Source organism: Lynx rufus, unplaced genomic scaffold, assembly GCF_022079265.1.
Source record: "Lynx rufus isolate CCGP_SWC_20201006 ecotype Redwood Valley unplaced genomic scaffold, mLynRuf1.p SCAF_9, whole genome shotgun sequence".
NCBI lineage: Eukaryota > Metazoa > Chordata > Mammalia > Carnivora > Felidae > Lynx > Lynx rufus.
In genome coordinates this window covers 58,748,659-58,767,713 of record NW_025814897.1, presented here as the reverse complement: position 1 = coordinate 58,767,713, position 19,055 = coordinate 58,748,659, and the positions used below count along the sequence as shown (strand labels likewise).

Genomic DNA, 19,055 nt, shown 5'->3' with positions numbered 1-19,055 from the left:
TTGACACACTGGGTTCTGGGGTCCACTTGGGTCTCCTCTCTCTGCCAGGTGGACCTAGGTGCTGGGGATGGTTAGAGCAGGGCCGGGGCAAGGGAGCTGCCTTTCATGGGAGTTGAGAGGTTCTCTGGACTTCCTCCATACCCAGACCCTACCTGTGAGATTTGTGGACAAAGCCACCTACCTTTGGGGCCTCAGTGTCCATCTGTGAAATGGGCAGAACCATAACGTACAACAAACACTAAGGCAGTGGAGGTGGTCTGCCCTTCCTGACAACTGAAGGCTGGGGGACCCAGGTAGGTGCAGAGGTGCTATTCATGCAGCCATTACCTTCATTCCCCCCTGACCAGCCTTCCCTGTCATCAACCGAAACAAAGATTTTTTTTTTTTAATTGAGCCAGACAGCACCAAGGACGGTGCCTTGTGGCTCATCTTTACAGACTAGGCTTCAACATTTCCCAGTGCCTCTTGGGAGCTAGAGCCTGTGTTGGCAAAGGCAAAGCAGACCTTGTCCCCAATTCCTAACAAAGTTAAAGAAGGGAGGGAGTCTGACTGACATTGACAATCAGGCTGGTCTTCTTTTCTGTCCTGACTCTTGGCGCCCATTTCTGTGTCCTCTCTCAGGCCACTGTGTTCCTGAGAGGCAATGTGGCATGGTAGATTTACTGTGCACCTTGGGCAAGTTCCTAATCTCTTTGGCCTCAGTTTTTACACAGAGGAACGTTGCCTCTCTTCCTGAGCACAGCCTTTATCATTATTCAGATCTGTGTCCTAGTCCTGGCTCACCACTCCTCGCCATGTCACCTTGGGCAAGCCACCAGCCTTCTCGAAGCCTATTTCTTCATCTGTAAATGTAGATAATGCAACCCACCATGCAGGGCTGTTGTAAAAGCAAATGAGATTTTGCAGTAAAAGCACATAGCTTGGTGGCCAAGAAACTACACAGCTACAGTGAAGTAGCTCGGCAAGGTGAGGCTTGGGGAGGTGTAGTGACCTCCTCAGGGTCACACAGCAAGTGGGTGATGAATCTAGGACTAAAAGCTGGATTTCTAGCTTTCCGCACTCCTGCCCAGGAGCTACTGAAATGACACAGTGGTTACTCCAGGAGCTGCTGGAGGAGGGGCTTCCCTCATGGGAAATGAATTGGGGGGCTTCCCTGGCAGCCCCCGTGGGGATCAGGCTTGACCTGACAGCCCCCCCAGTCCCTACATGCCCCTCTGCTGGTAGCCTTCAGGTACATGGCCAGTTCCAGCCTCCCCTGAAAGGATGTTAGGGTTCTGGGGCTGACCCTGTGAACACGGGATGTGGAAAGAGGAGAGGAGACATGTGGAGGGGGAAGTGCAGGTCTATAGGGAGGACTCCTGATTTTAAGTGACAGAATCCTAGGTCAAATGGACTGAGGCAAAAAGGGAATTTATCAGCTCAAGCTGTCAAAAAGTCCAGTGGAAGGTAAAGCTTCAGGCATAGCGGGAACCAGGTGCTCAGTGTTGTTCTCAGGAACCGTGTGTTCCCAGTTCTCAGCTCTGCCATCCTTGGCTTTATTTTGCACGGTCTCCTTCCTGCTGGTAGTATCATCCATGCATAGGACAGTTCCTGGCATACAGTTCACCTGGCCCTAAAGCTCCAGGCTCACTTCCTACCAGCTTTGCAAACCCAGTGGAAAATCTGCCTCCTTCCCAATGTTCCAGCAAAATCTCCAAAATTGACTCTGAGGCATCCAGGGGAGGTCACTCATCCACCCCTGAGCCAGTTATAGGGCCTGAGAAGCCCACTCTTCTCTCATTGGCAGATCTAGGTCACAGGCCCAGCACCCCCAGATTGTCAAGACTTGAAGAGGGGAAAGGGGATCCCCCGAAAGAAAAACAGGAGATGGGGCCTTCATCGTGAGAGGGTGTGTGGGAATTGGATGAAAGAAATTGCAGAGGAGAATAATGACTGCCTGCAAGATGGGCCAGATAGCTGGATCCGGGCCATCTCTTCCCCAAAAGACTGGAGCCTGGTTATCTGGGAGGACGGGTGGGTCCTGAAGTCACCAATAGAGGTTGTCAGCCAGCTGCACTCCTTGCAGGTAAACAGCATGTTCTTGCTTGAAAGGGAATCTGAGCGGCACACCTCTACAGGGAGATAAAAAAAAAGGTGTGTGGGGGGACAGCCTGGGGGTCCGGGCAAAGAACAGAGACCCTCTCACACTAGCTTCAGGGAAGAGGGCACATTGGAAGGTGCTGGGATCTTCCAGAGCCCCCAGTGGGAGGTGCTGCGGCCCATGGGCACGGACTTAGAAAGCTGGCACCATGGACTCTCCTTCTGTCAGGGGCTGCCCCGTCCAGTTCCCCAGCCCCGAGGCTGCCCTGTGCCTTCTCAGCCCTGTGCCTGCCTAGGTCACCATGGTTTTTGACCTCTTCATTCACATTCCCGAGAGACAACCTCTTGCTAAGTTTGCCAAGCCTCAGCTTCCTCATCTGTAAAGTGGAGGTGGAAATGTGAAGGGTAAGTGGGCTGTGGCATTTTGCACAGTGATGGTGCGGAGTCAGTGCCCAATGAAAACATCTGTCTGGATTGTGGTGGGGATTACATGAGCTCACTGATGGGTCTGGCTCAGAGTAGTGGTGCAGGAGATGCAAGTTCCCTCTTTGCTCAGCTGGTAGAGGCCAGAGAGAGACTAAAGGAAGCAGCCTCATCTCCCAAATTCCCCGAAGCTTCCCCTTCCTTGCACTCAAAATGGCTGTTTCAGTTCCAACTTTAATTCTTGTTGAGTAGGAGGTGAAAAGGGGAAGTAGAAAAGAGAAGAGATCAAGTTTCCTGCCCTCCCTGTGTCCTTTTCCTACCAGATTTGCCTGCTTTTGCAGCCAGCCTGATATCACGGGTGGGACCAAAACTCCACCTGGAGTGGGGGGCACTGCCCCTGCCCCCCATCCTCTGGATGCCAGGAGGCTCTGCCATCAGGAACCTGGCCTCGGGCTGGCTTGAGGCAGGCTCCAGGGGGCTCTCCTGCCCCGGGCTGGATGCTGCTGGGTCAGGGCTGGATTGGTGACTGTGGCAGAGCATGTAATGACCCTGTAAGGCAGGCACCAGGACTAGCCCTGTTTATCACGTGGAGACTCAGGCTCAGAGAGAGTAGGTGGCTCGCCCCAGGTCACACAGTGAGTTGGTGATGGATCCCAGTCTGTCTGACTCCTCAGGGGAAGGAAGCTGGGTCTTGACCCTTCTCATCCTGTGCCCTTGCTGCTAAACTCACAAGCTGGAGACCAAGCAAGGGGGTTTCCAGGCCTTGTTTCCCAGCAGGCAGGCAGGCCAAGGTTGGGAGGCCTCTTCCCACATCCAGCCTGGTCTGGGCTGGTTCCTGGCTGGCTGGCAAGTGGTGACTCAGTCTTCCAGCTCCTGCCTCTGGCCTCCTCATCCTTCCAGATTTGAGGTCCTTGGAGCAGGGATGGGGAGGGAACTGCAGAGTCAGCTAAAGGGGTATCCCGAGACCGTAGGATCCAAGCAACCCAAGGAGCATCAACCCTTGCCAGTTCTTCCTTCCATTTATCTTGAATCGCTTCTGCTGCAGGCACAAACCGATCCCATGTGTTGCCTGAACTGACAAAAGGAAACTGGCAGAGTGTGTCCCCTCGATGGAGTGAGGGACTTCAATGTTTCTGCCAAGGGTGTACCTGGAACGGAGCTGGGTGGGTGGATGCCTGGTGTCAGGGCAACACTCCCAGGGCCTCTACCTCAGAAGAACAGGGCTGAACACTGGCCCCGTCCCCCTGCCAATGTCACCACTAGCTCCCGTGAGCCAGATTGATCAGGTGAGGCTCTGAGAACAGGATATGAGTGGATATGGGACTAACAAATAGGAGAAAGGCTGGGGAGTGGGCCAGGAGAAACTGAGGCTGGGAACCCAGTCCTGAGGTTGCTCAGTGCCAGCCCCAGAAGGGAGGCCCTGGCTGTGTGCCGACCTGCCACACAGCCCCCACCCCAGGGCGGCGGTCAGAAGGCTTGAGACTGGCCAGCCCAGGCAGTCTGCTGGCACCATCTCATGGCCAGAAGCCCTCAGTGCAGGGGAGACGATCCTCTGGGAATTTCCTGGCTTGGACGTCTAAGCATGGATTTCAGGGGAACCATGGATAAGGGGTTTGTAGAGTCAGAAAGACAGTATTGAAATGTCACCTGGCTGGGACACCTTGGGAAACTCGTTGACTTATCCTGAGTCTTACTTCTTTCATCTGTATAAGGGAGAGAATAACCACTGCCACCGCCTGCCACCCACCCAGGGCTGCAGCTAAAACATCCGGCAGCGGGCAGACTATTAGGAGATGACACCGGGTGGTGAGGACCCAGGAATTGGTGCACGCTGCCACGGGCTGAGGGAGCCCAAAGTGGGGGCATTTAGGCTGGGCCTGGAATTGATTCGTTCAGTTAACAAATGTTGATTGAGTCCATACTGTGTGCCAGGGCACCTCACCTGCATGGTTTCGTTTATTTCTTACAACAGCCTATGTGGCAGGCACCAGTAATCAATCTCATTTTACAGACATGAAAACTACAGGAAGGATAAGTACGGCTTATTTGGAAAGCATCCCGGGCAGAGGAAATAGCACAGATGTACGCCTCAGGGCTGGAAAGCCTGGTGGGGAAGGGCTGAGGCTGGACTTAGGAGCCCTGGCAGGCTTGGGAGCAGAGCAGGGGCACTTGGGCTCTGTCTTGGAGGTTTTAAATGGGCCAGCCCCCTCAGGCCTCCAACTGGGCCCCTCTTCACACAGCTCATCCCCTGCTACACTATGCTTCATTTCTCCCACAGGATAGGCTCATTCCCTGCCTGTGTGCCTCCTGCCTAGGGTGCTCTCTTCACTCTTCATGTGGCCAAGTCCTCCTGGCCCTTTAAGTCCCAGCAACAGACATGCCTTCTCCAGGAGCCATTCCAGGTCACTCCTTCCCATGACCCCCGAGACCTGAGCTCTCCCACCTGGGCCCCAACCCGGTAGCACGAACTCTGACCCAAGCCTTGCGCTGGGTCTGACACCCCCAGGAAGCCCTCAGGGCTGCTCCCATTCTTGGGGCAGACACTGTGGCGGGAGTGACCACTGGAGATTGTCCTAGGAATGCAGCAAAGGACTCGTTTCTGGGCTGAAGGCCAGGCCTCCTTGCCCTCCTGAGCTCTAGCACCACTAAAATCAGATCAGGAGGTCCACACTTTCAGCTGGCAACCTCTTAGCACAGCCCTGAATAGGCAGTAGGTGCTCAATCCTTGCACAACTGACCAAAGTGTTCCTCAGCAGTTCGAACCTAAATTTCCTCAGCTTGACCCAAAATTTTGGGATCAACTCAGTTCCTCAATCCCCCTGTCTATAAAATGGGTTTGGGTGTGAGGGCAGTGCTCACACCTGCCAGGGTAAAAAGGGTCCTCCCTGTCCCTGGCAGTTCATCCTCACAACATGCTGGTGGCCACTATGACCACATTCTGCCAAGGAGGCTCAGAGAGGGGAAGGGGCTTGTGGGTAGGGGCCAAAGTAAACAAGAACCTGGGCCTCAAGCACCCAGGGCAGTGTTCTCTCCCTGCGTGAACTTGTCCCCCTCTCGTTGCCCCAGCTTCTCCCAACCAAAGCCCACCTCCTCCAAGTCATCCCTGCAAATGCTGCCTCTGCTACTGGAGCTGTCCTCCTTGGAACAATGAGAAGCCACCTCACCTCCTCTGGTCCATCCTAACAGCTCTGAGTCTTGGTTTGGGAGTAAGGAGGGGCTGGAAGAGGGCTTGGCACCGGCAGGGAGAATCTCACTCAGATGAGTTCTCAGGGGCATCACCTCTATCCCCACAACCCACAGCTGTCACTCCCGGTGAGCTCTGGACCCGCCATGCAGGAGACAGTGCCTGAGAAGTGGAGGTATGTGGGAGGATCTGAGGGCATACAGTAGGTGTTCAATAATGGTTTGGGAGAAAAGGAAGAGAGGGAAGGAGAGAGGGAGAAGGTGACCAAATAAGTGAGTGCATAAGTAGATTACCATGTAGAGGGATGGATAGGTCAGTGAATGAGCTATTGAATGGAGAAAGGAGGGATGGATGGGGGAGTGAGTGACTACAAGGTGACTCTGGGTGTTACAGCTAAAGGGGGAGCCAAAAACTCTTTAATTACCCACATGCCCATTTGACAGATGAGAAGACTGAGAGAGGGCTGAGGAGAAAGGAAGCTGCTGGGGCTGTGGGGCTGGCCTTTGACCAGCAGCCTCTGGTTCTCCCCCACCTTTCTATCCCCTCATCACCCTCTTCCTTCTGCTGGGTGGGAAGGGTTCCAGGAAGGAGACATTTTCTCCGCCTCCTTGCTCCTTGAGGCCCAGTTTCCGCCAGACCTTGGTGTTGGAGGTGGCAGGGAGGGGGTGGCCCCCGCAGGGGCTATTTCAGTCAGAGACAGCCCTGCCAGGAAACAGAGGAAGCCGCCTGCTCCTTTGGAGGTGTTGCAGCCTGAGTTGAGGGCAGGAGAGTGGAGAGCCTCATGTCTGGCGCCCCCCTTGCTCCAACGCATTTGAGGCCACCAAGGTGCTTCGGGGACAGGAGGCTGCATGTGAGTGTTGGTGCTATGGGCCAATGTGAGGGGGGCATGGGGGCTGGACACAAGGAACTGTGACTTTGGGCAGGCAGGCTGGGCCTAGTGCTGACCTAAAGGAGGTCCACGGTGTTGAGGGGACCAGAAGAAGGGACTCTACCCAGTTGGAGGACCAGATAGGAAGAAGCAAGATGGGATCTGCAGCTGGATGCGCTCTTAGGGTTTTGACAAACAGACATGTGATGAATGGCACTTTGTGTAGAGGGAACAACAAAGATGGAACGGCCCAAGAGGAAGTCTAGGTCTCTGACTGTGGATAGTTGTGTGGCGGTCTTATTGTCTCAGGAACAGTGTGGCAGGATAGGAAGGGGCAGAGTGGAGCAACCAGGGGTACCTTGATAAGGTTGGAGGGCTCAGCAGGGAGCCTGAATGTCAGGAGTTTGAGCTTTTCTTCAAAGGGCAGAGGAATACAGGGAAGGATGTAATCTGACCCACTTGCTAGAAAGCCCCCCACCAGAGACAGTGTGGCCGGAGCCCAGGAAGACACTGGGGCCTGAGCTGGCCCAGGGCTCAGGGCCCAAGAAATGACATCTGTGAGAGCTAGAGGGAGACAGTGTCAGCTGCTGGGAGGCAGGGGCCAAGGGAGCCCTCCGCTGGGACCAGCCCCTACCTCTCGTAGTCATCAGAGGGAAGAGTGTGAGGGAGCCAGGGTGACAGGCATGCCTGCCTTTCTTGGAGCAGACCTGAAGCTTCACTCTGGATCTCCTTGTGCTGCCTCTGCCTCCTTCCAAGAGGACCAGTCTTACCAGGGAGTGGAGAGCAGGAAATATCTGGAGCCTCCAGTCACCTGAGGCGAGGGCTTTCCCTCGGGGTGGTGTCTGAGGACAATAGGCCTCCCAAAAGAGAGTTCAGAGGCACAGCACTGTTCCTTCTACCCGTTTCTTCCTCCTCACCATGACCCTGCCCTAGAAGGCTGCTCTCCTCTCAAGCTCTGCCTGCTCTACTTTCCTCCCCACCTGGGGACACCCAGAGATCCTCACACCCCTCTCCACCCAGGGAATTCCTCCTCAACCACCTGGGTCATGCTCCATCCTTCGTTCTCTTCTGAAAAGTCTCTTCTATCCTGTGGCTTACACTGGTCTCCCCATGCAGACTAGCATATGTATATGTACGTGTACGTGTATGTGTATGTGTATAAATAATTTCTATATCTCTACCTATCTATGTGCATCGACATCTATGTACTGTGCCCCCATGCATCCAGCAGGCAGTAAGTATGCATTAAATGCCTGGCAGGTGAAAACAGGAGAATGAATGCATAAAGGAAAGAATAGCCTGAACAAATGAATGAAGAGATGGGTAAATGAGCTTTCTCTTGCCTGTACTAATCTTGGCTTCCTGGCTACAATGGGGGTCCTCCCGTGCTTCTTCCTGTGGCTTCCCCCGTGCCTAACTGGCTAACTGGGCACCCGGCACTCCTAGCACATGGGCTGAAGCCCCACAAAGAATTTTTCATAATTAAAGATAATATGGCATGTGGGATACAGACTAGAGAATCCAAACCTCATTTTGCATTTGCCCAGACTCTGGGGAAAATATTTTCATCAGAATCAAATTTTAAGTTGGTAGAAATTAGTTTGGGTAGTTACGTTTTGCTCTAGCTTAACTTTTAAAAATCTTATAACTTGGGGGCCTGGATGGCTCAGTCAGTTAAGCGTACGACTCTTGATTTTGGCTCAGGTCATGATCTTGCAGTTCGTAGGATTGAGCCCCATGTCGGGCTCTGTGCTGACAATTCAGAGCCTGCTTGAGATTCTCTCTCTTTCTCCCTCTCTCTGCCCCTCCCCTGCTCTGTCTCTCTCAAAATTAAAAAAAAAAAAAAGAATAATAATTAAAAAAAATAAAAATCTCATAACTTGACTTAGCAGGTATATTCACATCAAGAATAGCTAACACTTGCCCTGTGCCAGGCACTGATCTTCATAACAACCCTATGAGGCAGGTACTCTATTACTCCATTTTACAGATGGGGAAACCAAGGCCCAGGAGTTCAGTAATGAGCCTAAATCCCCACGGCTCACATGTAGCAGAGCTGGAATTTGAACCTTCTGGCCTCAAACCTCTGTCACCCTCTGTGTACATTTACAGGACTTCATATCTTTTCCTTAGCTTCAGTTTTCCCACCTATAAATAGGAAGGGGGATGATCTGACTCACTGTCTCAAAGGCTTTGTCTTTCAGGTCCATTAGATTTAAGTTGCGAGTTCTCTCTGGGCACCAGTAAATGTGGACATGCCAGTTGGGAGGTAAGTATCAAGAAGCCAGACTTACCTCACCAGGGAACCCCGTAAGACACTTGTGCTTCCCCAAAATCTCGCCTGAAGGGATGAATGGAGGCATTACGTGTAGGATACAACAGCATGGCATGGCATTTATTAAGCACCTACTGTATATCAGGCCTATGACATGTTTTACTGATAAGAACATAGACCCAGAAAAGGCCAGTGATATGCTTTGGGTTGAACAGCGTAGAAGTAGGGGAGCCAGGATTTGAATGAGCCCCATGTCGGGCTTGCCTAGCTCTGAAGTTGGGTTTATAACCTCTACATCCCATGACCATGGGCTATGTTTAGTTGTCTCCTCTCAGTCAGGTGGTTGGCTCTGCTTCTAACTCAATGAGGAAGATTGAGCCATCACTGCCTCTTGCTGTGCCTGGATTTTCCTCTCTCTAAAAAGCAAGCAGTAGGGTCGCCTGGCTGGCTCAGTCAGTGGAGCGCATGACTCTTGGTCATGGGGTTGTGGGTTTGAGCCCCACTTTGGGTGAAGATATTACTTAAAAATAAAATCAGTTAAAAAAAAACAACAGATTTGGTTGGTCCTCAGTCATTTGCCCTTTTGCCTTTGGGGAAGCTGTTTTCATATTAGCCACCAGAGGGTGCTGTGGTCCAGTGTGTGCTAGACGGACATTTGTAGCCTCAAGTCAAGTAGAAGGAGGCTTAGAGGAACTCCTGAATCACCTCCTTCCCCCATTTTACAGATAAGAAGATTGCAGCCAAAAGAAGAACCATGGCTTTGGAAGGTGGAGTCCAGTCTGAGGAGGTGGGCACTGTCCTTCATCAGTTCACAGTGTGTGGATACTGTTCACGTTGATTAATTAAGAGTTACCAGGGCCTTCACTGCCCTGGACCGCAGATTGGGCTCCCAGATACAGGCATCAGACCTGGCACTTCTTCAGGAGGTTCCTGGTCTGTGTAGGAGAGAAAGACACACATGTTCACCATAACCATAATCTCCAAACTCCAAAAAGCCCAGGGGAAGCCCTACCTAGCGTGATTTAGTACCTCAAACTTCATGACATTCTGAGAGGTGGCCTGTCATTCCTGCAATTTTCAGATGGGAAAATTGAGACTCAGAAAAGGTATATCACTAGCCCAAGGTCACATAGCTAATAAGTAGCACAGGTGGGATTCAAACTAAAGTCTGCCTGGGGTGCCTGGTTGGCTCAGTCAGAAGAGCATGTGATTCTTGATCTCGGGATCGTGAGTCCGAGCCCCTGTTGGGTGTAGAGATTACCTAAATAAATAAAACTTTTAAAAAAAAGATTTAGGACAAACAAACAAAAACCAAAAGTCTGTCAGTCTCCCCTTAAAGAGGAGACATTTGGGTTTTGAAGACATGGGGTTTTGAAGGCCGAATAGAAGTTCACCAGGAAGGTTGGTGGGAAATGAATATTATAGAAAGTGAGTTGGATTTTTCCCAAGCTTGAGCTTTATTGTATTCCAGGTTTCCTTAAAGTGAAGGCAGCGTGCTGTCTCCGTGGGGTAGTGAGTATCATAGATGGTTCAGGTGGAGATCAGGGCCCAGAGAGGGACAGGGGGCCTACCGGACAGTCAGTGAGTGTAGTTACTGACAGGTTTTGTGTTGCTTCCCTAGCCTCTGTGCATGTGGGAAGCATAATCGGGCAGCCATGGAGTGGGACAACGGGACAGGACAGGCCCCGGGCTCACTGCCCACCACCTGTGTCTACCAAGAGAACTTCAAGAGACTGCTACTGCCACCTGTGTACTCAGTGGTGCTGGCGGCCGGCCTGCCACTGAACGCCTGTGTCATCGCCCAGATCGGCACATCCCGCCGGGCCCTGACCCGCACAGCCGTGTACACCCTGAACCTGGCCCTGGCTGACCTGCTCTACGCCTGCTCCCTGCCCCTGCTCATCTACAACTATGCCCAAGGTGACCACTGGCCCTTTGGCGACCTCGCCTGCCGCCTGGTCCGCTTCCTGTTTTACGCCAACCTGCACGGCAGCATCCTCTTCCTCACCTGCATCAGTTTCCAGCGCTACCTGGGCATCTGCCACCCACTGGCCCCCTGGCACAAGCGTGGGGGCCGCCGCACCGCCTGGGTAGTGTGTGGGGCCGTGTGGCTGGCTGTGGCGACCCAGTGTCTGCCCACAGCCCTCTTTGCTGCCACAGGCGTCCAGCGTAACCGCACCGTCTGCTACGACCTGAGCCCGCCTGCCCTGGCCTCCCACTATATGCCCTACGGCATGGCCCTCACGGTCATCGGCTTTCTGCTGCCCTTTGCCGCCCTGCTGGCCTGCTACTGCCGCCTGGCCTACCATCTGTGCCGCCAGGACGGCCCAGCAGGGCCAGTGGCCCGGGAGCGGCGTGGCAAGGCAGCCCGCATGGCGGTGGTGGTGGCAGCCGCCTTTGCCGTCAGCTTCCTGCCCTTCCACGTCACCAAGACAGCCTACCTGGCGGTGCGCTCTACATCTGGGGTCCCCTGCCCTGTGCTGGAGGCCTTTGCAGCTGCCTACAAAGTCACACGGCCCTTTGCCAGTGCCAACAGCGTGCTGGATCCCATTCTCTTCTACTTCACTCAGAAGAAGTTCCGCCGGAGGCCACATGAGCTGCTGCAGAAACTCACGGCCAAGTGGCAGCGACGGGGTCCCTGAGCCCACTGGGGACAAGGACACCTGGGGCCGTGGCGCCGGAAGCCCCACCAACCCCAAACTGTGCAGAGAATTAGAGCTTAGCTCAGCTGGGCATGGAGTGAGGTCGCCCCACAGACTCCAAAATCTCAACCAATGACTATTTATTGAGCTCTTTCTCTGGACTGGGCCGTGTGGGCACAGAGAGACAAGCTCAGACCTGGCTCTCCAGAAGATCCCAGTCAGCCCTGGAGAGGCAGGGAAGCCATGTTAAGCTGCTCACAAAAATGGCGTGTGACATGCACTGTAATTGAGGAGCATGCCGAATGTTTTGGAGTCACCAATAAAGGGAGTGAGGGAAGATGGGAGGAGGAAGTGAGGGCTTCTGGAAAGGAGCATTTGAGCTGGATTTTGAGGGATGAATATGAGCTCTCTGGAGGTATGTGATGTTCCATTCATTCAGCAAAACTTTACCTACACCTTGTGCTTGGGCCTGGGTTGATTCCAGGGCCCCAGGAGAACAAGTCCCAGCTCTGCCCCATATAGGTTCCCAACTACTGGATATACTGACATTTGACAAAGTGACGTCAAGGTTGTGACAGAGGGAAGCATGGCTGGTGGGGAGGGGTGAACAGAGGATACCCATGATCCAGTCCAAGGAGTCAGGAAAGATTTCTCAGGGCGGGGCTGGGGGGCATCTGAACCAGATGTTTAGGGCTGAGTGGCAGGTCAGCAAATAGAAGTGGGGAGCGTGTTCACCCAGCCTGGGATGGCCCTAATCTAGACTCTGCGCTGGAGGATATGGGTAGAGAGCTGGAGTGGGGGGCAGGCATATGGTCTGCTGTGTGTGAAAGTTGAGAAAACAAAAGCTGTCCCATAGCCACCCTTCAGGCTGTGGGGGCTGAGCAGAGGGAAGAATCAGGGAGCACTTCTTCAAAGAGTGGAGCTTAAGCCAGGGAGGAATCCAAAAGACAGAGAGAAGGAGGCTGCTCCTGATGGAAGGCACTGGGTGCATAAAACCCAGAGGCAGAGACCTGTTGAATCTGGCTGCAAATCAATAGTGAGTTTCAGTTAAGTCCAAGAGGGGATGGAGTGGGTGGGACCAGAGCATTGAATGCCAGGAAGAGACCCAGACCCCACCTCTCCTCACCTATCTCTTCGCATGGGCCTCTTTCAGCCTCAGGGTATCCTGGGTGCCTGAGGAACCCTCCACCAGGCCCCCCCAAGTGAAGGGAAATAGCCCTTCAATATTGCCTCATTCTAGAAGGAGAAGTCAACTTGAAGAGACTCAGGGCCATGCCAGGGCTACCAGGAGGCTGCCACATGGAGGTGCAGAAGTCCTGTGGCCAGTCTCAAGACAGACTGGTCCATGGGTTCTGCTCCTGCCCTCTCACCTTCATCATTCTGGCCTGTGGGTGCCTGGGAGGCTGCTGGAGGCCATCTCACAGGGGCGTCTCAAACACAGACCTGAGCCTTCAAAAGCTTTGGAAAGGCATCTTCACTGAAGGTCTCTGAGAAGACAGCCAAGGGATTCTGCCACATAAGGCCTCTTTACCTGCTCTCCCCACCCACCCCTCCTTTCAGCCCCACCCGCACAGCTCCTCACCCTCTCTGCTCCTTTTCCTCATATCTCCACACACACCCCCACCGGACCCCCCCCTCACTTCTCCTCCATTCCTTATTCCTTCCTCCCAGGTCCCAGCTTTCCACCTGTAGAACAATTTCACCTGCCCTTGGCTGCTAGTATACCACTCAGACCCTGTACCCGAACCAGTCTTGACAAAGAGTCTACCTTCTTAGAGGGTAGAGCCGAGAGAGGGCAGGGCATAGGGACAGGGCAGGGAGGGGAAGGACTGCGTAGCTTACTCAGCATTTTCCTTTTAGCCCTGTCTAATCTCCAAGGCTGTTGGGCAATGGGGGCATTCAGAGAAGGGCTCTGCGGGAGTTAAACTCCATAGTAATGTTGGAAGTGTGCTTGCAGCTGTCTGAGGAAGTGGGAAAACCGGGCCCAAACCATCTTGGGAACCCATCAAAAGTGCCCTTGCTGAAGAAGGTGATGATAATTTGGACAGAAGGGACTTTGATTCTTTGGGTCACAGGGAAGAGATGTGAGGAAATGTCAGAAGATGTATATTCCCAACACAATGCAATGTCCTGCCAAGTAGTACAGATGATGCTTGCCTTGCATCTTGTTGAGAGTCTGAGATGAGACTCTTCAGTTGCCTGTCATGGGGGAGTAGGGCAGCAGGAGATCGGAAGGCAGAGGGCCTCTGCCCACAGTGCCCAGAGCATCCCAGATGACTGTCCTAGCAGACTGCCGAGAATGGTGACCCTTTCTCTGGTTACTTTTCCAAGAGTGAACATTGTGGACCACAGGTAAATTCCATTTCCAGCATCCCTTCGCAAGGCAGAACAGCATAAAGGGTGGAAACTGCAGACCCAGCTCAACCTGAGCGTGTATCTTGGCTCTACCACTTACTAGTTATGTTACTCTGGGCACGTTATGTAGCCTCTTTGTACCGTAACTTCCCAGGCTATAAAATGGGAATGATGATGCTATCTGTCTTGCAAAGTGGTTGTGAGGATTAATACGTGCAAAGCACTCAGAGTAATGCCGAAACACAGTAAGCGTGCAATGAGTGTTGCTATTGTAATGACTTTGCCTTTTGTGCACACAAGTTCCTCCAGTTTCTCTCTCTAGGAATTTGCCTAGGAAGTTTCTAAACAAGGGGCTCTGAGCAAGGGATTTCTCCTTCCTTCACCTGAGGAGGCAGCTGGTCTTTTAAGAAAAAAAACTCCGCGCACTTTCTTTTTTCCCTTCAGAACGAGGGTCATAATCCATGAGCCCCATCTATCTACTCCTACAAGAAGGAAAAACCATTTATTAATGCCAGAGACTCCTGAGTGCCATTTGGGGAGCTTGAATTTCCCCCCTTCTTTCTCCCTCCTTTTGTCCCCATCCCCTAATCTCTCTCCTCACTTTAACCCAGAGCACACCCGGGGATAGGGGCTTCAGCTGGGGATGTCTGCTCACTGGGGTAAAGACAGAGGAGACACGGACGAAGGTGTGGAGGTAGAGTGTGGTGAGGGGTGGGGGAGCATGTGGGTTCACAGGGGTCCAAGGTGATGCTCTGGGCTTGAGGAAGATTTCCTGGGGTGTAGCAGTGCAGCTGGGGCTTGAAGGATGGCCATAATTAGACTGAAGAAGAGAGGGCAAGTTTGTTCTGGTGCGGGGAACAGCACAGCCCAAGGCGTAGAGGCTGTTGGAGGAAAGATAGCAAGAGATTAGGCTGGAGAGTTGGCAGGGCTGGAGAGTAAAAGGCTTGGTGCCAGCCCAGGGGAGCACCGGGGAGCCACAACAATGACAGCAGTGGCCATTTGTTGGGCTCTGCAGGTCCTGGGCACATGCAGTGTGCTGTACACACGTTTTCTCACTTAATCCTTACAATACCTCCAATTACAGATGGGGATACTGAGGCCCAGATGTGAGAATTGACCTGTGAAGGTCACACAGTCTTTCTCTAACCCAGATACTAGATGCCCCCCTTGCCTTACTCGACCTGCGTCGCTTCCCTTTCCTTTTATTACGTGCCTTTCAAGTGCCCACCTGCCTCAGCCAGTGCCAGTAACTGGGGATCCCCCTAGGAAGTTGTAACAGAGACGGCTAAGTGCCAACTGCAGTATTAACTCTCCTTTAATTAGGCACAAGTTCTCCTAGGATGAAAACTTCATTTCCCAGCCTTACTTGCAGCTGGGTACGACCAGGTATCTTAATCCTGGGCAGTGGGATATAAGCAAAGTGGCCTACAGGGGATGAAGGTCTTTAAAAGATAGGTGGGGTCTGTCCTTTGCCTCCCCTCCCTTCTTGCTGCTTACAATGGGGGCCTCACAGCTGGGGCACCATCTTGGACCATGAGAAACAGCTTGGGTTTCTGACCATTCCAGTTTGGGGCCACCTGAATTTGGACTTTTGCACAAGAGGGAAATAAATGTCTATCTTTTTTAAGCCACGAGTTTTTCAGGCCTTTGTTACCACAGCCAAAACAAGTCCCTCTACTTCGCTCCTATCCTGAGATGGTGGACCTAGAGGGAGGCCAGGCAGTGTCCTGGACTGGGGTGGGGGCAGGGTCCAGCTTGATAACAAGGCCTCAACCTGGGTGGGAGCTAGGACTCAGCAGGGTCTGGAGATACCCAGGAAGGCTTCTTAGAGAATTGCAAAACTTGGGGAGTGGTCATGGTGCTTTCGGCTTGAGGCCTGAGGCCGAGGGGGTAGATGGGTTTCCTGAGGGACAGAGTAGGAAGGGAGGGCCTGGAGAGAACCCTGGGAACTTCATTAGGGGGCTGGGCAGGAGGAGGAGCCAGAGAGGTGAAAGGTCAGAGCCTAGGGGTTTCTGAATGATGGTGGCAGTGGAGGTGTTTGAATGAGGGAGTAGCAGGCAGGGAGGAAGTGGAGGTGATGGGTGGAGAAGAAAAGAGAGAAGAAGGCTCCCAGGGAGGCCTGGTCCAGGGAAGGCACTTCCATGACAGGAGGCATATGAGTTGGCTGTTGTAGGTTGAGTACAGGGGCAGGGCCAAAGATGGAAGAGCCAGAGAATCAGGAACCAGGGCTTGTCCTTTCTAATGTGGAAAAGCCCAGGGGCACTGGATCTGTCCTAGGAATAGATGCAGCTTGCTCCTCCCTCCTTCATTCATTCTTCCACACACATTCTCTATACTCCTCCAAGATGGCGATGGGAACACAGAGGCAGCTCTGACCCAGACCCTATCCTCAGAAAGAACCTGGGGGTGAGAGTAGGGGTGCAGACAAGGAAACTGGCAGTTCATCCAGTAAACAACATTTATTGAGCACCTACTATGAGCCAGGCATCATGCTGAGCAGTGGGTCCCTGCCCTGAGCGAGCTTCTCGTCTGATGAAACAGAAAGACAATAATGAAATAAATATATACCCTGGATCATTACAGCTGGGAGGAGAGCTCAGAAGAACATAACAAGGGCTAAGGTCTCACTGGGGAGACTATAAGCTCATGTAATGGTCAGGAGCTGAGAGATGATGGGGACCAGGGGTTTTGTGACTCAGCTTAAGGGGCAGAGGTTTCTTAGCTGAGGCCCAATGGTCTCAGAAGGTATCAGCTCAGTGCAAAAGGGCTGTTATTGACTCTGACTCTAAACAAGCCCATTCACTTCTCTAAGTTTCTGTTTCCTTACGTATAAAACAATGATAATACTACCAGCCCTCCCTAAGCCACCCTATTGAGCATGGAAAAGTTAGAGCAGAATTTTCATAAAGTACAAAAAAGTATAATAACCCAATAGAAGAGGCACAAACTGGCATTTCACATAAAAGGAAACACAGATAATAAAATAAAAACACACAGAGAGATATTCGATCCTAGCTTGACAATGCCTCCTGGATGTTGAGTAGTCACATGGCCTGTTACCCTGAGCTCTCCTGCGCATTTGCTCCTGGAGTCGTGCACAATGCTCAGAGCAGCACTATTTGCAAGAGCAAACACCTGCAAACACTCAAATATCCATCCATGAGAGAGTGGATGAATAATACACCATGCTATATTCACACAATGGAATATTACACGCAGCCAGAATGCACTACACGGATGTGTGACGATATGGATAAACCTAAGCAGTATAATATTAAGTACAAAGTAATCTCAAAAAATTACACAGAGCAAGATGCCCTTTTGTAACAACTAAAATGAAAATATATACTTTGAAGGAATACACAGATGCAACAAAACTACACAAAAAGGAAAGCAAAGGAATGCTGAACACAGGAGGTAATGGTTATTATTCGGCGTGGTACGACAGCAGGAGAATGGGTGGTAGGGAACCTATATGATGAGATGTAGGACATTATCAAGGTCCTAGTTGTTTTGTGGTGGGAGCCAATTAAAGAAGTGGTGAGAATGTGTCATGAACTAAAGGTTATAAATAATCCAATACTGTCCACTTGAGGTCTAATTATACAGGAAAGGGGACAATCTCAGGTCATTTCTAATTGACTTGGGAATGGAGTCAAGAGTCAGATTCCCCCTAAGACAGTTCCTTCCTGGAGGTTATTGCTTCTTTTTCTCTCTCTCACTCTCTCTTTTTTTATGTTTATTTTTGAAAGACACAGAGAGAGAGACGAGCAGGGGAGTGGGGGAAGGGGAAAGGAGAGAGAGGGAGACAGAGGATCAAAAGCAGGCTCCACAGTAACAGCAGAGAGCCCAATATGGGGCTCGAACCTATGAACAGTGAGATCATGGCCTGAGCCTAAGGCAGACGCTTAACCAACTGAGCCACCCAGGTGGCCCCTGGAGGGCATTTCTTCTCAAGGTCCTCTCACTCCTTATCTTTCTCCCTCTTAAGTACCCAAGGGCCATCACTGGCCATGACTGTGACCATCACAACCTTCCTATCTTGATTTCTTCAAGGGTTTTATAGCCCCGATCTTGCTGGGCACCATGACTTATGGGTAGATGGGTTAATGTTTTCATTCTCCTTTCATAGGTGAGGGGCTTGAGGCCCAGAGGAAGGGAGTGACCTGCTGAGGGTCATCTGGCACACTTGTGAGGGTGCCTGCATTGGGCCCAGCTCTAGACTCCCAGAAATGTTCCCCTCTCTACCCTGGTGCCCAGTGTTCCCAGCAACCTCCTAGATGAGTCTTTGAAGAGCTAAAAACACCCAGGCACCCTCTGTACCTGGAAGATGACTTTGTCTCATCACGAATCAGAAGGTACTGGGGCTAGGAGGATTCGTGAGGTGCTGGAAGCAGCCAAGCCACTCTCTGCCTGGGTGAGTGTGCCACTGGGTGGTGGCCCAGCCTAGATCCTTAAACACCCTCCTCACCCCTCACCAAGGGGATTCCTGATCCAAAGGCCTCAGTCAGCCTACCTCAAGGCCAAGCTTCAGGATGCTGAGGTGACCTGAGTCTCTGCATCTCTCCATCAGTTTGCCCATCTGTGATATGGGAATATAAACTTCTATTCCAGAAGTGATGTGAAGACAAAATATGACAGGATGTGAAAAAGTTTGGCAAAGTACAAATTTCAGTGGTAGGGACCATTGTTTTTGGAGGAGAGCAGTGTCTGTCAGGATGAGGGTCTCCCCCACCATAACAAAACTTTCCCCAAAGAGTAGAAAAGTATTTCAGAGGAAACAAGAATTTGACTTCAAATAGAGTCAGAGAGGCACTCTTGGGGAACTCTAGACCCACTCCTCACTTTTCAGATGAGGCAGCTGAGGCCCAGAAAAGTGTAAGCATATATCCAAAGTCACACAGCAAGGCAAGGGTAGAGAGGCACTAGGCCAGGCAGGATTCTCTTCCTTGCCATCAATTCCCCAGTGAAGGACAGAGGTCCTTTTGAGGCAGAGCTGAGACAAGGCTGAGGTGAGGAACTTATAGGAGGCTAGTCTCAACTCAAAGAGGAAGAGCATCCTCCCTACAGAGATTTCCCTCAACCGAGTCAATCCCTGACTGCCATCCTGCTCTATGCCCGTCCTTGCACCTCTCATCTGGGCCAGGGCCTCCTGCTTCCAGGGCCTGCCAGCCTAGTCAGACCCAGCCCTCTTTTGCTGAGGAGAGCATGAGTCAGACCAGACTATCC

The 19,055-nt window shown here is 52.1% G+C and overlaps 1 protein-coding gene across 2 annotated transcripts in view; it reads left to right on the top strand.

Annotated features, from left to right (window-relative positions):
- The window catches only part of P2RY6 (pyrimidinergic receptor P2Y6), a 42,901-nt gene extending 25,305 nt beyond the window's left edge, over positions 1–17,596 (top strand). For both annotated transcript variants that reach the window (XM_047071844.1, XM_047071843.1), the window contains exons 2-4: positions 8,759–8,823; positions 9,555–9,616; positions 10,451–17,596. In XM_047071844.1, coding sequence (XP_046927800.1) covers positions 10,485–11,471 — 987 coding nt within the window. In that variant the 5' untranslated portion in view covers positions 8,759–8,823; positions 9,555–9,616; positions 10,451–10,484 and the 3' untranslated portion in view covers positions 11,472–17,596. The remainder of the gene's footprint in view (positions 1–8,758; positions 8,824–9,554; positions 9,617–10,450) is intronic.
- The last annotated feature ends 1,459 nt before the right edge of the window (positions 17,597–19,055 follow it).